Here is a 19,864-nt window from a genome sequence, read left to right on the forward strand (position 1 = left end):
TCAGCCATGAGTTCAGATTTAATTGTGAAATTGTACGTTAATCATAATCGAATAATATCAAGAAATAAAAATATAAACAAATGATATCAACAAATAAGAATAATAATATATGAATTCATATTTTACTAATAATGAATAATGATTAGTTTATGATGAGTAATGTCTTACCCATCATAACTCATCCTTATCCCTTTCATATTCAGGGGTAAATAAAAAAAAAACTAAATTAAAATTCTACATATAAAAAAAGGTAATTTAGGTGAGAATGAACTCACAGGAACATTGAGATAAAAATCGAAAAACATTTAACGTGACAGAGCAAATGAGTAAAGTGTACTGACGCCAGGGTATTCTAAATCATGGGTATCATTTATCATGAGCCAGAGCTTTATTTTCCAGTGTAACTGAAACCATATTTATTTAAATTGATGAATGTCTTGAAAGCTGTGTTTACACTGGAATTGTTTCCAGGACAAAATTTGGTGAAAATGCTCGGCAAAGGTTATCATCATTCTTCCTCAGAGAGCCATGACACAACATGTTGATGTTACTCCAGAGAAAGGGATTGAACAAGACAAAGGAATGAGCACCATCATCACCATCATCATCATCATCATCATCATCACTTTTATTAAGACTTTTGGTTTTCCAATTGTGTCTGACTCATTACTTTTTGCTGAAGATATAATTCTACATTTCACGGCGAAACTTGAAGGTAATAATGTCTGTTCATGGCTTTTCACAAACTATTATAGAATTATGAATATAATAATAATAACAATCATAATAATAATAATAATAATAATAATAATAATAATAATAATAATAATAATAATAATAACAACAATAATAATAATAATAATAATAATAATAAAATGTTAAAATTATGAATTAACATTTTTATTCAAATTTGCATTTGTGTGATAATTTCAACTGAGACCCACATGTGTGTAATATGATAATTTTTATAATTATTATTATTATTATTAATATTATTAATATTATTATTATCTTATTTGCCTTGAAATAATAGTTTGTAAAGACAGACGCCCATAGATGTTATATTAAGGTGAAAAGGGACTCCTGACCTCAACTCATCTGAGCGAAATCCCCAAAACATGAGAGAGTTTGAGAGGAGCATCTCAACGTTTGAAAAGATCAGCGCGTTTTTTTGTTTTTTTTGTTCAAATAAGGCAAATGGTTCCCTAAATTCCCCACTTCCCTAATTGATATGTCTATACATTTTTATTTTGATTTATCAGGAAAACCAACCAAAAAAAAAATTTATAATGTTTGGTTTTCAACACTTCATGACCAACAGATTGGGAAAAAAAAAAATGTAAGTAAAAACCGGAAACCTGAATGAGAGGAATGTCAGACTTCTTTTGGTCTCAGGAGTTTCTGCATCGAGTGCAAAACATTGTCTTATTAAATAAACAGTGTTGACAAATTATCAAATTTAACCATAATTAGAAAAAAAAAACAAAAAAAACAAACAAACTCATAACTGTTTGGTGAACGAAGGGTTAACCGAGCGAGACCAGAGGATGTGGCCGGGACACGTCCGGTCAGCCGGCCTAAAAATCTGCGTCACAGATAGATTTTCGGGACTGTTTTCCATAGACGGATTCTGGATTCTGCATTCTGGATTCTGGATTCCGGATTCCGGATTGTGTCAGTCTGGACGTAACTGGAAACACGCTAGAACGCGTCAGACGGAAAGTTTTCATCCAACCTTGATTTTTTTTTTGTTTTGTTTTGTTCTGTTTTGTTTTCCCGACAAGCGGGAACAACGAGGAGCAAAACTCTGGGGACGTTTTTTTTGGGGAAACGTTTACCGAGCGGCTGCCGCGGTAAACACAGGCCGCTCGGATGGTGAGGTCACGCTTCCAGTACGAGCCAGACTTTGCCCAAAACTCCCCTGGAGTTGTACACAACACTAAAAGGTAGCCTCGCACTGCCGCAAGTGCCCGTTAAATCCCCCGGCTGTAAAGCAAAGTAATTCCCTGGAAGAGAAGAGGCATTATTTGGTCATAAACAGAGGGAACCAGACGATGACGGCGGCGCGGCTTTCGAACCCTCCCCTCGTCTGAGGGGCGTTCGGCGCCCGATTGCGTACGATTAGTCCGATCGAAAGATTTTAACGTCTTCATCGGTTGGAAACGAACCATTACGGTGAATTTCTGGCTCCTGGAGGGGATTTACCACATATAGTACCAGCTGTGGAGGGGGGAATTGAACGGCACAGCTGGGAACCAATGCGCTCACTCCAAATCACACACACGCGCGCGCTCACACACACACACACACACACACACACACCGTTTTTCCACTACGGCTGTGTGTCGTGCCACTTTCCGGCTTCTGCCATTAATTAACCGGTCGAAGGGTAACATAACGTACAGAACAGAGCACAAACATGATCTCCACCAAATCCCAAAACCCAGCTCCATCTCATCCCTGTTTCTGGCAAATTAGCGATTAGCAATGGCCAGCTCGAATCACGGACGCAGTGCCCGACGGCCGTTTATCTCGTTACCAGGGCGACGCCAAGGCAACAAAAGCCCGCCCCACCCCGCCCTGGCTCAGGAAGGAAGGAAGCGACTAGTAACCATTTAGGGTTTGGCGTTTTACGCTCCCCCACACATGTAATCCTACGTACACTGATGCACAATCGCACACCGACACGTGCGCGTTCAAGAGCCAAAGCCAATTATTTCCGACTAACGTTCCCAAAACGTGTGCAAACTCGTCTCTAAACAGATCAGCTCCAGAGGGACAGACGCTGGGCGACGGACAGATGGTCCAGGGAGGAACTACTCCCCACGGCCTCTCACCACCAGCTCTTCCAAGGCACTGGCTCTACAAAAATATGTGAATGTCATTGAACTACATTAGTTATCCTTATTTATTATCATAATTTTTTCTTTTTTTTTTTTTTTAATTCGGGGAAGATTGGGGCACAGGCACAGCAGTGACTTGAGTAAAAAAAAAATAATAATAAAAAAGACCTCAAGAATCCAGATTAAATATCGAACGTCGTGAACGACCTGAGCAACAAGAGTCCCTGCGAAAGGAGGCGTGGGCGTGGCGGCGAAGGCTCCCCACTTCCTGTTTGTTCACACAGGAAATGGCCTGTTCACTCAGGACACTATCATCGAAATCCAATTGCTTGATTCAGATTAATAAGCCGTGCATGCTCCTTATTCTCTTCCGCGCCTTCAACGTTTGGGAGGAAACTATTACGGAACCAGAGCGAACAAAGTGCTCGACGGCGGGGAACCAGGGACTGATTTTCGGGACGCCGACCCCTTTTCACCAGTTTAATGAACTGCACCGGACTACACCTTAATTAATAAAGAGTATTTATAATTTGAAACGCATTGTCATGATTTTATTTATTACCCTACCGTGAGTAAATTGTTCTATTAATGCAGAATAAACACTATGCTGTGACAGCAAAAAGCGATGTGTATTTGTGTGTATTTCCAACATTATGTATACAGTACGTCTTATTTAAAAAAAATAAAAAAAAATAAAAGAAAGAAAAGTAAAATTTGACTTGGAATCCATCCAAACACATGACTACTCAATAGAGAGCACTAACTGGCTTCCAAAGTCTCTTCATAAACTATTATCACTAGAAAAAAATCTTTAACTCTTAAGTTAAAATTGAGCCCGAATGAGCGTATAAAAGTCTTTTATCTCCTCGGGTTGGCAGACTGCCTCAGTACGAAGACTCCAACGTCTTCTTGTTCATCCTCCTCGGCGATGACTCCGGTCCTGCAACCGCTAAAAACCGGGCAGAGCTGTCTGTCTTTTTCCTGTTTTTCGTCCTGGGGCCCGGGGTGGGGGGGGCGGGGTCCTACAGGCTGTCATACATGCGCAGGGTGCGCTCCAGCTGCTGCACCACCCGCTGGTAGAAGGCGATCTGCTCGTTGAGGTAGGCCTGCATCATGTCCTTGAAGTCGACCTCGCGCCGCCGGTGGAAGTGGCTCATCTCCGCCTGCAGCGCGAAGCCCACCGTGCGGCAGCGCTTCCGGATGCCGTCCGCCTCGTCCTGCGCCATGCGGCCCTCGTCACTCATACGCTGGCTCTCCTTCACCTTCGCAAACGCTCCTGAAGGGGAAGATGGGGGATTATATGTTATGGATGGATGGATGAGACAGACGACAGACAGACAGGCAGACAGACAGATAGATGAAGGATAGATAGATAGATAGACTGTCTCTCAATCAGCCTTTTCTTTAAATGATTACACGAAGAAGAAGAAGAAGAAGAAGAAGAAGAAGGAGAAGAAGCACAAGAAGAAGAAGTAGTAGAAGTGCATTTCTTGCAACTCTTAAAGTTTATCACTCATATAACTTACACAACAACACATGTGCACTTTCATTTGATGGTCCTCACACCCAGAGATTTGCTTCTGAAGAGAATCCCAAACAATCATCCATCCATCCCTCTACCCCTCCACCCATCCATCCATCCATCCATCCCTCCACCGGTCCATCCATCCATCCATCCTTCTATCCATCCATCCATCCATCTGTCCCTCAATCCATCCATCCATCCATCCATCCGTCCCTCAATCCATCCATCCATCCATCCATCCATCCATCCGTCCCTCCGCCCGTCCATCCATCAGTCCATCCACTCATCCACCCATCCACCGGCCTATCCATCCATCATTCCTTCTGTCTGTCCCTCCATCCATCTGTCCCTCCATCCGTCTCTCCATCCATCCATCCACCCATGCTGCATCCAGCACTCAGGTTATGTTGAGATGAGTAACTGACTGGAGGTTATGAGCACGCAGCTGTTCTCATGATGCCTTCTAACAGATTTACAGCTTCATTATAAACTAAATTCAAAGGTGACGCGGGGAGCTGAGGCTTTTACTGTGCCGCTCTGTGGGCGGCAGAGCACTCATTTCAAATGTTTATTAACTTGAAATGACGTGTTATGGAAATATCTTCTGTACTGGTAACAACGGGTAAAATGTACTCTTATAGAACTAAATGGTATATATAACTAACAAAATAAAGATATTATACTATGCTATAATTTTAAACCAACCATTTTACTTGAGAGAAAGAAGAAGAACAATCTTTATTTGTCACACACATAATGTTATACTATACTTTACTGTTATACCATACTATCTTATTCTATACTATAATGTTCTTTTAAACTATAATTCTATACTATACTATGTTATACTATAATGTTATACTATACTATATTTTATACTATACCATGCTATACTACATTATACCAACCTATAACCGATTTTTTTTACCAATGTTGTATGTCTCTATATCTCACGTCTGGTTTTGTATAACTCTGGTGGGATCTGACAAGAGTTCAAACTCAGAATGAAACTTCCTAGTCAGTCCTGCATCATATGATTCCTCTTTGCTGCCCTGCATTCCACTCAGGCTGCAGTCGTCTGGCTCCGGTCCAGTCTACTGCCTCAGCACTGCCTGAGGAAAACATGTCCACACGCACGCACGCACACACACACACACACACACACACACACACACACACACACACACACACACACACACACACACACACACACACACACACACACACACACACACACACACACACACACACACACACACACACACACACCAAGCTCCCTGGTTCTGGCTGGTGTGCATGCTTTGTGATTTCAACTCTGTTTGTATCATTTACCGCAAAGCAACTCCTATCAGATCTTTTTGTTTTGGGTGTGTGTTTGGTTAGCTTTATTTACGTATACATTTTTTAACACGGCTACAAAAATAAAAGTTAACTCGACGAGTTCCAACCACATTCACCCGACTGCTATGACATCACTTTCTTATACAGACAGAACGTTCGAAGAAGCGGCCGAACTGCATTTCCACCGGATTAGCGAGCCGCCTTCCATCACATGACCTGGGGCCCCAAGACCAAAACCCAGGACTGCATCTAAACTTGTCCCGGCGGTCTGCCCGACGCCCTGGAACGGATACACGACGAGACGTTTGCATTGTGGCATTTTACAGTACGGCTGCCGAACTGGTCCGATTCCACCGGTGTCTATGAGCTGACGTTGCCGTGGGTTTGCTGTGGAATTCCTGGCAGGAGTGTGGGAAAGCATGAACAGCGGCTCGAGCTCCACTTCCAGGGAAGCGGCGAGTGGAAGAGCGTCTGTGGCTCTGACCTACATTCATGTGCTCTGGTTTCCACATGAGAGGAGAATGTACATCACCGCATAGAATGTGAGAAGAAAAGAAGGCGTTTCGGGGGGGGGGGGGGGGGGGGGGGGGTGTCTCGTGCTGGATTTGTATGTGCAGAGACGAAAAGGAATGGATCAATATTTTCCAAAGAGCCCGATTCCACATTTCTGTTCCTTCTTTGACCTTAGAATGCACGTGATGCATATTCTTGTTTTTTTTTTTTTTTTCTGCCTTTTCTGAGGCAATGTGTATTATTTGCCCTTTTAGTTTCTGTTTTCTTTCTATCGTTGGTTGTGTTCTTATATCAGCTTTTCTGTTAAATTGGCAAGAGAAAGTGTCTCAAAGTGTTTAAATAAGAAAATGCCTATAATATTAATAATAATAATAATAATAATAACAATAATAATAATAATATCATGGGTCAAAAATGACCTTGGAAGATGGCAGTTTCTTGCTCTTTAATTCAAACAAATATATTAAAATCATTGAAAATTTCAGAAATTCCTTAATTTAAGTGTTTTTGACTATGTGAGTTCAAATAAATGTTGAGTAATTAGACAATAATAATAAATGCATGTAATAATAATAATAATAATAATAATAATAATAATAATAAATGCATATAATAATCATAATAACATGTACAATTTTTACCATTCAAGGGTAAAAAACTTACCGAACATTCCCGGTGAAAACCCAACTATCCAATGCAAGCTATAAATAGGATCACAGTTCTGGAAGAATTGTGAGAGGACTGATATGGGTCAAGACTCTCGTAACAAACCGATGTTCCTCAGGGTTTTTACAAATGCATGGTGACACAAAGCTGATGGCCCGCAGAGTCAGCAGGTTTGTTTACGGTGCCCGGCCAGATGGCACGGCTTGGACGCCACATGTTCTCTGGCTGCGGTCATCGAGAGTCTAATTATTTCACATGGGACAGACAGTAGGGAATACGGAAGGAAGGTCTGAGGGCATAGGTGGAGAGGGAAGGCGACGGAGAGGAGGGGAAAAGAAGTGGACGGAAGATAGCAGAAAGGAAAGAAAGATAATAATATGGAGGGGAGAGTCGTTTAAGGGGAAGGGAAAACGGGAACAACAATAAGAAGAAGGTTGTCCAGGTTTTTGGGGGCGCAGATGTGATGAGTCACAGAGTATTTGTCTATTAGACGGACAGAGAGAGAGCGAGAGAGAGCGAGAGAGAGAGAGCGAGAGCGAGAGAGAGAGAGAGTCAGCACGGTGGAGCTTAGCTATGACCACAACCCTCCTGGCAGAATGAACACAGGAATCTGCTAAAATTCCTGTGTACCACAGCTCTGTCCCGGGGGTCAGAGGTCACCGGGTGATAGAACCAAGACGTTCTGTTTTGTCTTCCCCCGCTTCCTGCCGTCCCACGAGATACCGGCCGACCACAGGGTTTATAGTTCAGTTTCGTTTAGTTTGTTTCCAGGACGTAAGCAGTGAATGAGAGCATGTGAGTGTGCGTGTCCAGGCTTCTTGTGCAGATTGTCAATAACGCACTTTGTGTTATCATTGACAACCTTTTTTATTTTTTTAAGCAGACCAATACAAATGAGCGACACTACCATTTGTAGGGCACATAAATCTAATTTCAGCCTCTTCAGAACCGGGACATGGTTCTGAGGAGAGGAGTTAATTGAATCATTCTGCCTTTTTTTCATGAAACCTCTCGGTGGCTGTTCACATCGGGATCAGCGCCGGTGCGTCTGAAGCTCATCCTGCGCTCCCGCCGCGTCTGCTCAAACCTGCGACTGGAACCGAGACACGCGCTGCCGACGGACGCCCCAAACATCCCCGAAAAAGGACTGTTCGGGCTCCAGCGTCAACACCATTTCGCAAAAATCATGAAGTGCCTGCTGATAAGAAGATAATAGAAGGCATATTTATGTCTTTTTATGTGGTTCAGTTTGTTGTCACAGAGGTCAGAAAATGGTTCGTACAAAACCCGCTGAAAAATGCTGTAATTTTCTGCCTTGAATAGATTTCGGAATCAACTCTGGAGTATATAGGCTATACATTCTCAAACAGGCTTTCTAGAAACACGACAAATTCCTTCAGTGGAACAGCTGTAATGAAATCCACCTGCGGAAAAGAGCAAAAACCTTTCTTTAAGGAGATATACAGTACGTATGTGGGTGTTTGCATGTATATAATGATATACAAAATCCAAATGCTGGTAAATTGACTGCAGTTTGCTTCTGCGACTGAAATAAAAATAATCAAATTCAGCATCACATCACTGATCATGATCCAAGATAAACACTGGAGTGGAACATTTCTTGTTTTTTCGCTCGCTTCTTTGTGTTTTAAAAATGACAAACCTCGTGACACAATCAACAACGGGCCTTCTCTACAGTTCATCAGCCGAGCAAATGGGTGCATCATATCTTAACATAATAACGGCCATTTCCGCCTAACAGCCATATTGCAGCTTGAATAGGCAATCTAACCATTTGTGAGGCATAGACACATTAGATAAGAATGATAAGATAAGGTTTTACTGGGGGTAGAGATACAATTCCAAAGGACTAAGCAAGATTAAGGACTAAGGAACACAATTTCAAAATGCCAAGGAAGACTAAGGAAGTGAATTTCAAAACACTAACGCCATGGGCATGCTACACGACTTTCAAAGTTGTCAGATCCCTTTACTGTTCACACTACACAACTTTCTTTCTCGTGATTGGGAATCTTGAACTCGTTGTGGTTTCACACTACATGGCTGCTCGATGACAGGGGGTCACACGTTACAAGATCTGCCGCCAGCAGGAATCCCAGACGAGTCAGTCGGGTCTCCACGCTACGTTTTGTCACAAAGACACACGCCAGAAGTGACACCGGAAATGACGCAAAACCATGCGCGGGGCAGGATGATTTCGTTTTATTCGATTCTTGATCACTGTAAAAAATAAAAAAATAAAAAAAATAAAAAAGGTTTAATACGTTTAAATAAGTAATATTTTAAAAACCTAGAGAAGAAAAGTAAAATAGGTATATTTTCTGGCTGCTGCTCCGATACACTTCCGTCTCTCCTTCTCGACCCCCCTCCCCTCTGCTCTCATTGGCTGTAGCCCGCTGCATCGCTTCCGACTAGATCCCGACACGACCAGATATTAAACCTGCTTGATATCGCCGGCGTCTGAGAGCGCTCCGCGAGCGGTGGGATCGCGTCGTGAGCAGTTCACACCACACGCTCGTCGCTCACAGGAGCGCGCTACGATTTGCCTCCGATCTGGGGCTTTGCGATCTCCAAAAACCTGGAGAGAGGAAAATCAGGCCAGAATCATGTAGTCTGAACTCGGCATAAGGAAGACGAGGAAGATCATTTCAAAACACTAAGGAAGTGAATTTCAAAAGACTAATGAAGACTAACGACTAGGGAACACTTAGGAAGATCATTTCAAAGGCGAAAGAAGATAATGGACTTAGGAACGCCAAGGAAGACAATAAAAAAAAAAAAACTCAGGAAGATTAAGGACTAAGAAAGAATAAGGAATGTCATTTCGAAAGACTTTGGCGACCCAATGAAAATGTCCCGCGACCCACCCATGGGCCGCAAGCCAGACTTTGAAAAACCAAACATACACAAACACACTTAAACATGTGTCTGACAGAGCCGCCGTCACACACTCCCAGCCCTCCTTGTCAACGTTCATCTGTTTTCGATTGGGGTCGCTGATAAGACGGGGGGGCACGCAGGGTGGCATTCCACTTCAAGCGAGGGGTGTAGTCGTCGCTTTTTCTGGGAACGGAGCTTTTTTGTTGTTTTTGTGGAGCCGCTCGGCGTCAACGTCATCCCACGCCAGTGGAAAAGTTTGGTGGAGACGCGGAAATCAAGACCGAAATCGCTGGACGGCAAACTGTGGAACTTCCCCATCGAGAGCAGTTGTAGCTCGTCACCGCCACAGAACAGTGAGAGAGAGAGAGAGAGAGAGAGAGAGAGAGAGAGAGAGAGAGAGAGAGAGAGAGAGAGAGAGAGAGAGAGAGAGAGAGAGAGAGAGAGAGAGAGAGAGAGAGAGAGAGAGAGAGAGAGAGAGTGTAGTGTGTGTGTGTGTGTGTGTGTGTGTGTGTGTGGTGTCAAGCACCACAGTGAACTGACGATATTATGTCCCGTGCCCCCTTCAAAGTATCCATGACTCTGCAATAAATTGTTCCTTCATACGATAATAGAGCAGCACTCTTTCAAAACAAACCTACATCGCCTTAGCACGTGACTTCAGCTTTAATGAGCGTCCAGAGTAAATATTGGCTCACGAGGAAGAGAGAAGAGGTAAACGAGAGGAGAGGAGAGGAGAGGAGAGGAGAGAAGGGGGGAGGAGAGGAGAGCAGAGGAGAGGAGAGGAGAGGAGAGGAGAGGAGAGGAGAGGAGAGGACAGGAAAGAAGGGGGGAGAAGGGGGGAGGAGAGGAGAGGAGAGGAGAGGACAGGAGAGAAGGGGGGAGAAGGGGGAGGAGAGAGGTGAGGAGAGAAGGGGAAAGGGGAGAAGGGGAGAGGAAAGGAGAAGGATAGGAGAGAAGGGGGGAGGAGAGGAGAGGAGAGGAGGGGAGAGAGGAATAGAAGAAAAGAGAACAGGAGTAAAGACAAGGAACAGAAGAGAAGGGTAGAAAACAGTAGAGTAGAGAAGAGAAGAGAAGAGAAGAGAAGAGAAGAGAAGAGAAGAGAAGGAAAGAAGGATGAGACACTGGCTGAAGAATGCAGTGTGGTCAGAGGACTTTGCGAGCCGGGCCAGTGTTCTACGTCAAAAGCCCCGAGGAGCCGCGGCGGTCTTCTGCTGACTCGGCTCTCTGAGATGCTGCTTAACCCGGCCAATCACAGCCTGGATAGCAACACGACCAGAGCTAACGTACGCCACGGGGATGCCAGACGCAGTTGGTCAAAGATCCCCGGTTTGTCGCGTAGAATTGCGGCTTTGAACGGCCGCCGTAGAGCACACGGCTGTAGATATAGTTAAAAGGAGAAAAAGAAACCCTGACTTCTTGATTACCTCAATGATTGGGAATGTTTGGAGACCAAAACAGACCCGCCCTTTTCGCCTCCGCGGGGAATTAGCGGAAAAAGGCTTCGGTGACCCGGCCTCGTTAACAAAGCGGTGCGTTCCGGGCCGCGGCTTTTTCGTCCGTCTCCAAGTGGCACAAAAATGGGCCAAGGAGCCGGTGCCAGCGCCGTTACAAAACAAGGCGAGGTTTCCAAAAAAGAGTCAAGGAGCGCTTCAATGGAGCCTAATTGAAACCACATGAAGAGAGATGAAACAGATGATGTCTCCGCCGTGCGGGCGCGCCGTGATTCACGGCCGCGAGACACGCCGTGTTGCCGCGGTTCCCGCCGTATATCAGTGTCGGTGTCGAGTGCGGAAGCGATCGTGCCGCGCTCGCGGAGAGGGGGTAGCTGCGGTCGAAGCGCCCGGTGGCGTCGTTTGTGATCGGAGGGATAACTGATTGTTTGTTATGCGGCAGTGAGATGGTTTCACGTATCGACTTTGCGAGTCTTTCTGGCAATATAAGGAATGTTTATTGTGAAAATAATCTCATGGTTATACTGTGTATTGTAGGAAAATGAATTTGTGCAATATGTGTTTCCCGGCGACGATAAAAGAAACTATGGCGATAAACTGCTATAAAAATGTCTTTCTGTCCGTCTTCCTCTTCCAGCCCTAATAGTATTTTATTGTGTTACATTATTTGAAATCATTATCATCTTTTGTAACACAGCTGGCATTCTATGCTACTACGGTTCTTTAATTGTACCTCACCAGACGACATGACATAAAATAACAAATATCAAAGTCCTTTCCGTCCTGCATTTTCCACTTGACTAGTTACACTCAGAGCCGCTCACATCCGGTTACCCCGGGCAACCAAATTTGAGCCATGGTCAACCACTTTTCTTATTTTGGAAAAAAATTTGGAAAACATTTCAATAAATAAAAAGCAAAAAGGTATTCCGCCGAGGAAAACAAGTTTTCCTGCCGCGTTGATTTACTCTGTCGAAAACGGTGAAAGAAGTGAGAGAATATTGCAAAATGAATTATGATTATCGGATATGAGATCGTTATCCTCCACTTATAAAGGGATTCAAACTCGGCAACCATTCGCTCGGTTCGGGCAACTGAAAGCTGACGCGCTGTTGCCAACTTGGCGAGCGCTTTTTACCGTTTGATGTCGGGCCCTGCTAAATACTGAACCACTAAATGCTGGACTACATTGCTGCACGTGAGCCCCCTCTCTGAGAGGAGTTACTTTGAAAGATTATTTTGAGCTGTACTTATTTATCCAAAGTTCGAACAACAACAACAACAACAACAACAACAACAACAACGTTGACTGAACCAACGCTCGCCGTTTCGTAGCTTTGCCTCACGAAGACCGCTCAGTTTGTTTAGACTTTGGACTTGTCTGCTAAATAACGTGACGTCACGTCATGTTCAACAGGGTGCATGGTAAGAATTTGGCTGAGAAACTATCACCTCGTATAACATCATACTAGACACACTGCCTGCAGCACCGATGGACGCCAACGGTGTGAAGGGGAAGTTCCACGCTGGCGTCCCATGTTGACTCAGGTCGGAGTCGAGACAAATAGGCGGCCACTAATTGACGGCATCTCCACCCCGACAGCAAACATGGTGAGCTTTTATCGTTCCTGCAGCCGCAGGGAGCTGACGTCAAGAGCCTTTCAAAGCTCTGACGGTCGAAAACGCCGCGAGCATCACAGAGCAAGGTCGGGAGGAGGCTTAATGGGAGAGAGAGGAGGAGGAAACAGAGTGATATAATGAAGGAAAGAAAGAAAGATGGATGTTATTGTTTGGCTTTCAGCCTGTTGATACTTTTGGGATACAATAATAAACTCCAGCACACTTTTTTGGGGGCGGCTCTTGTGTCCTTGGGAAACAGCAGTGGGCCGATGGGGAGAAGAATGCAGAAGCGTTTGGACAGAGCGTGAGGAACGCCTCTCTGGCCTTGTCAAGATTTATGCGTGAGCAAATAGGAGGATGAAAACATTTCCATCCAAAGACTCCCCGGGCCGGCGGAGGGGACTCTGGGCCAACACAACAAAAGATCCATTTTCAAAACACGCCAGGACCAGGGAACAAACTCAGAGGGTTTGGTTCTCCAGCACTCGGTGTACTGTATAGACAGTGGACTATGTATGCACCTGTTGACTTTACTCCGTTTTACTGTGAACAGCACAATGGATGGAATGTGAGTCCAACCCCCACTTGGCAACCCTCCAATTCAAAGTCCCAAATTCAAGTCACATATTCAAATGTTTTTGGTGAGGACCACCCACTTGGGTTTTAAAAGTCCCTCTATTCCTGAGATTTTAAGGCTGGAATGTATGGTCCATGTAATGGAACCACAACAAATATATATTTGGCTCCATGGTGTCCAACCATCCAGTACTCCAAAGCATTTAAATACACACACACATATATATATATATATATATATATATATATATATATATATATATATATATATATATATATATATATACACACACACACACATATACACACAAAGTTCATAAAAAGGATCCATCCCAGCTCTGACAGTCTGTGCTCATGGCACATAAGAGTTCATTTTGAACCCAGATGGACGGAGAACTCCTGCAGTGATCAAGGCTCCATGTTATCTGGTCAGGTGTTGCCATATTGGAGACCACCAGCCGCTTGGTCTGCTTAAAATCTAGCCAGGACTAAGGGGACAAGCTTATTCTCTTCACATTGAACTCTGCTCTGCTCTTGATCAAAAATCCCTTGGACTCCATGCATCATAAACGTCAAACATTTTGATTGGTGTGGATTACTGTGGATTACTAAGGGAGGATTTGCCTTGCCTTTTGCACGCGGCTTGTGTTTATACTGATGGTTTTCACGGAGTGTATTTGAAAAAAGACAAACAAATCCGATTTAACACCAAATTGGACAGGGTTTTAAACTAGCATTTCACAACAGTTAAGTGTTTATGCTTTCCTTATTTCCCAGCATGCTTCCCTTCTGAGGAGCCAGGTGACACAAGGCCAGAGTGCGTGCAGACAGTCGCTTCAGATTTCCTCTTACATAACGTGTTACTAGATCCCACTCATACCAACGGCACAGGGCGGTTTGGTTTCAATCCGTTGTGTTCGGTTTGGTGCCCATTCCAGAGAATTTGCCTCCACCTTCCAGTTTTCATTCACATACCAATACATGTATGATAAATAGCATTCTCATGGTGTTCATGTTATTCATGTTATTACGACACTTTAATAGATCATGACTTGGCATCTGAACCCAGAGGCCACCAACGGGAATGCACAGTTGAAAACCATCATGATTTATTCATACGGACAAAGCACAATCAGTTACAGAGACTGTGATGTCGCAACATAGAGATGTATCAGACAAGCAGAAGCCTGCAGTGCCCTCATTTGCACGCCACAAGCAGGCTTCAAAGAACGTTCAGCCTCCACACAATGAGATTTCAATGAGCGCACTATTTCAAAGCAGTGATATCAGCTTTGGTAGGGGCTCAGTTCAAAAATGAAAAACTCCTGCTGCCCTGGTGGCCGTTGCAGCCTTCAGTCAAGTCTGCGCTGTCTGTCCCTATTGAAGCCGGGACAGTTGGACAGACATGATTATGACGAACGGGTCCCTCGAGAGGCAAAAGGCGAAGATGAGGGAAGCGTAAGAGGACAGCGGAACGGAATGGAGGACTTTGAGATATCTCGTCTTGCACCGACTAGCCAGGAGATTGTGTGACAGCAGAGACCAGACGGAGACACTGCGAGATTGTTGGATTTAAAGACACACACCCACGCACGCGCGCGCACACACACACGCGCACACACACACACACACACACACACACACACCAGCCCAATTGTATCCATCCCACGTACATGTTCCAGCCCCACACCTTAAAGACATACAGTATTTTCTGCTTCTATTTTTTTCCCTGTGCATTTCCCATCGTGCCCTGTTTCCCTGCCTAAGCTTAACCTCACATTCTGTGTGGGTTCTGCGTGTTGTCACAGCTGGATCGAGTTCTGCTAAAAGAAAGTCACATCAAGAGGAGGTCTGGACTACGAGGGAAGACCCCGCGTAGGGAGATGGCCTCTCCATACTCCATACAAAATAAAAAAAAAATAAAAAATAAAAAGAACTGTCCAACTATTATCTCTTCTTCCACTTTAAATGGAGAGATGTGTACAAGGTAGGGCTGGGCAATGTTGACAGAATCTAATATCAATACTAGATATAAGACAACATTCAACTATATTGCGATATTATGAAAACCAAAATCTCGATACTTTCAATCACATCGCTTTATTGAGCGATATGATTTTATTTTATTTATTTATTTATTCATATCGATATATTGCCTTGCCCTAATGTACAGTCACTCACATCCAAAGTTCATACACTTATTCCTGTCAGTGTCATGCTACAGTTATAATTAATGGCTTATTATTTGAAGGGAAATACATTATCACATATGTCACATGTCCTATAAACACACGTAAGATGTATTTTCCTTCGATGGATCACATAGAATGTTCTTCTCATTCTGATTGATCAAATTGTGATATAATCTGTTGATCCCCACCCCCCTTCTAGGATGTAGTGAATACACGTGCATTGATAAATTGTATTTACAAAAAGTCATACTCAGCTCAGTCTGCTTTAACAACCTTTTACCCTCCTTCAGCCTGTAGCGTCCTTCCTAGTGTGGTCCGCCCTCAGCTGATATGGCTGTTTGTTTAGGACCTGGCACGTAGGAGTTGATTTTCCTTGTTTGAGAACCTCACCCAGGCAGTAGCAGAACAAGCTGGAGTTGTAAGCAGTTTCTCAAAACAAATGGAGACTAAACTAATAAGACCCGGAGGGGTGACTTGACTTTTGACTTTTTCCAGCAGCTACATAAGAGGTTCGGAAGAAGTCAACCTCTTTGTTTAATCTCGGTAAATTCAGTTCTAAAGGTCGTCCCAGACTTGCTTATTGACCAGTTTATAGCCTCCTAGATTGGTACATGAGAGGGACTCAACTCAGAACTCATAAGCTTAACCTAATATCCTGCATAGAACAGATTTACAAAGCACAAATCCACCAGGATCAGACAACACGTTTCCCGCCCTCTGTCCATTGATTCAGCCTGACAATATGCTTTTTGTTGTGACTAACTAAGGCGTCAGGCCGTGCCCTGCCGCTGGTACTTCAGGTTTAGTCGTCATGACAGATTGTACAGGAGCGGCAGCGACCCACTTGTCTAACCATGTCTGCCTCAACCTGTTTTCCATTGCTTTTCAAATTTGTGAATAAATAATGGGGATTCTTTAGCGGCACTAACCGAAAAACTAAAACGACTGAATCCTGACATTTACACACAAACCCCACGGAGACAGACATGCCTCCTAGAAGACCTTCATCTTTCACCTGATGACATCATCAGGACTGTATGGAGTTCGATCCGATACCTTGTCTTCCTCTCTCTCTGTTGCCTTTTATCGTTCCCTCCATTCACCTTTTTTTTTGGAAAATCCCACCAATGGAGACTCATGACAGTGATTCCTATACTTTGATCGACAAGATTTGGAGGTGAGCGGCTCAGACTCAGGCCTTGTGGCTCACATCTACAATAAGTTTGGATCAATATAAATGTGTTTCAAATCAGAAACTGAAATCATCAAATCAGCTTCCAGGGAAAAAATAAATAAAAAAGGAAATGTTTGGCTGCAGTCTGAATTAAATCTTCAGAGGTGACTTTCTCAGACAGAGTGTGAAGCTTAACGGTCATAAAAGTACGAAAAGCGGTCAAAGTAATGGCAGATATAGATGTCTTCAGAGTGCCTGTGGGTCTGTGACGGCTGCATTTATGCTTTTATATACCGAAATACATAGGACAATTTACAACATCTATCTACAATATCTCAATAGGAGCATAAATGGAGAGTTAACACATTTCCGTGGGTCTCAGGCCAAAATGTAAAGGAGTGGGAGCCTCTCCCCCGGGGGGCAACAGATCTTGTACTTTTTAAACAGAAGGAATGTCACAGTCTATTAATGTTAGGTATAAATCTCTGCTCAAGGTGAAAGACTGTGTGAGTGTGTGAGTGTGTGTGTGTGTGTGTGTGTGTGTGTGTGTGTGTGTGTGTGTGTGTGTGTGTGTGTGTGTGTGTGTGTGTGTGTGTGTGTGTGTGCATGCCTGTTTTTGGTGAGGATGAAGGGCATGAGGCGAGAAGGTCAAAAACCTCTGCCCTAAAAACACAATTGATTCAATAATTGAACCAGTTTCTAAACCAATTCCAAACTAATCTTTGTGTATCTGTTTAAATGTACGTGTGTGTATGTGTGTTTTAGGGAGACAGGCACGTGAGGGGCTAAGTGCAGCTATATTTTCAAACGTAACTAAACAATCAGCTAAGGTAAATACACACCACATGTTGACACGAGGACTTTGAAAGGCCTAATTGGCGGAAAGGTCACTGGCTTGGGGACGCTATAGAAGGAACTTTTTTTTATTAAACTTCATCTCAAGTGACCCGTTGCTGTCTGTGGGCTTACCAATGACAAACTATACTATGGAATAACTTGGCAAAGGGTCTTTTGGATCAAATAGTTTGACGAAACAACATCAAAATGTGGTCAAATGTTCTAATTATTTCATAATAAGGAATAATCGAGAAGTTGAAGAAGAACAAAGTGATGGATCTAATGCAGCTCACACAAAGATGTTGGCCAATATGGCAGCTGTGTTGACCATTTTCTTTAAGTATTAATGTGTTCACAAGGGTGTAAAATAAATAAAAACAAAGCATCTGAATGTGCGTTACCTTTTTGTAGATGAATAATGTCCGGGAAGTTGGCGAGCAGCCCCTGGTAGAGCGAGAGCTTGTCCAGCATCTGGAAGAGGTCGTACTTAGGTTGATCGGCGAACATCTCGCCAATGTTCTCGTATGTGCGGCCGGTGTGCGAGATGGCGTTGTTGAGGGCCTCTGAGCTGTGGGGCGGGTCCAGCATGAACGCCTGGCTCAAAGATGCAAAGGCGTTCCCCATTCGCTGGAACTCCTTCCTGAATTCTCCGAGGTGCTTCCGGACCATCTCCGAAGCGACGTGCGTGAGCTGAATGACGCTGTCGTCCATCTTCTTGGCGAAGGACTTGAAGGAGTCCACCCGCTCCTCGACATCCTGGAGGTCCTGGTGCTCACTGGGAATCTGGAAGGTCAGCATGAAGTGGGCGCCCACCATCTCGTCCTTCTCCGCCCGCCTCTTCCCCAGCTTCCACTGCTTGTCATCGCCACACATGAGGAAGTGTTCAAATCCCTCATACTGGGAGAGGACCGGGTGGCTGGTCATGTGGTTCATCCACAGGACTAGGCGTCTCTTACGTTTCTCAATGAAGTCCTCCTCGAAGCGGCCTGTGGCCTGCTTCTCGGGCAGGTGGGGCACCGAGATCACAGTGAACTTGTGCAGCAAGCGGTTGTACAGCCAGTCAAAGTGTTTGTAGCGTCTGTAGACGGGTTGTCCCGTGTGGCTCGGGGTCACCCTGTATGAAATGTACGTCTTGATGCCCTTGAACTTGGTTTGCTTTGTGGGGTCTTCAATGGAGCAAGAGAAGGGCTGCGGACTCTCCTTCCATTCGGGCCCTTTGGGGCCGATCTCAATGGTGTACGATTCTGCAATCTTGGCCATCATGGGCACATCACCCAGGACAAAGGCCTCTACCCCTGAGCGGACAAAGCTGGAAAATCGGTTCAAGTTTCTGCCAACCATGCTGCCCTTCCGTGAGCTGGAGATGCTGTCCTGCCTCTCCATGTGTGGCTTGGCACGGTAGTGCACATTGGGGTTGGTGTAGTTGGGACTCTGGGGGACATGTCCATTGGCCCCACTGCCCCTTCTGTGGTCATTGTCCTCCACAACCGTGGAACTGTCATCCCAGTCGTCCCAGTCATCGTCGTCGTCGTCATAGTAACCCTGCTGCATGTGGAAGGAGGTGTTAGGGGTCGATGGGAAGAAGGAGGAGTCATTTCCCAGAGAACCAGCCGGGCTGATAGAGCTGTCTGTCAGGTTGGAGTTGGAGCGGGGCCGGATGATCTCCACATAGGACGCGGGGAAGAGACCCCTCTCCCCTCTGCTGTTCTCCCCCTCCAACCACCCGTCCACCGAGGCCTCGGCAAATATAACCAGTTCCTCATTCTCCCGGATGCTGATCTCATCTTTGTTCTCACTTTGGAATGTGTAGATGGCTTTGGCTTTTGACGACATCTTGATTTCTCAAAGCTTACAAAAATCTGAAGGAATTACATGCACATGGTGCCTATGTAGTGAAGCTGATGCCTCGGTGCATTTTGGTGGTAAACACCGCTCCTCATCTCATGAGAACATCTGAACTCATCTCCATGTGTGAAACAGCACAACAGGGTCCGTGCAAACACCGATATTTGACTCTCGATTTACCAAAGACCACGGATCAAACAACGTCGACGTAAACCAATGTCATGGTGATGATGTCATGGCAACCCCATTTGGGGGCTCCGCGTGATCTTATCTTATCGTGAGGGGTCTATGTGTTTTTTGTTTTTATCTTTTTAAGTTCACAGGTTTTAGAAAGCAACAAGTGTTGAGGTTGCGCGACACACTCCTCCCCCCCATCCCAT

The 19,864-nt window shown here is 44.6% G+C and overlaps 1 protein-coding gene across 1 annotated transcript; it reads right to left on the bottom strand.

Annotated features, from left to right (window-relative positions):
* Positions 1–433: 433 nt before the first annotated feature.
* snx33 (sorting nexin 33) lies at positions 434–19,709 on the bottom strand. Its single transcript, XM_080002268.1, has 2 exons — positions 18,041–19,709; positions 434–4,119 (listed from the first exon to the last, which is right to left on the bottom strand). Exons 1-2 carry the CDS (start codon positions 19,470–19,472, stop codon positions 3,866–3,868), a joined length of 1,686 nt encoding a protein of 561 aa, XP_079858394.1. The 5' UTR covers positions 19,473–19,709; the 3' UTR covers positions 434–3,865.
* Between the last annotated feature and the right edge of the window lie 155 nt (positions 19,710–19,864).

The sequence above is a fragment of the Zeus faber genome (genome assembly GCF_960531495.2).
Source record: "Zeus faber genome assembly, chromosome: 6".
In the NCBI taxonomy this organism is placed as follows: domain Eukaryota; kingdom Metazoa; phylum Chordata; class Actinopteri; order Zeiformes; family Zeidae; genus Zeus; species Zeus faber.

Coding starts and splice junctions, on each gene's coding strand:
- snx33 (XM_080002268.1), bottom strand. CDS start 19,472: ATGTCGTCAAAAGCCAAAGCCATCTACACATTCCAAAGTGAGAACAAA. Junction 4,120..18,040: donor CATTATTCATCTACAAAAAG/GTAACGCACATT, acceptor CTTCCCCTTCAG/GAGCGTTTGCGAAGGTGAAG.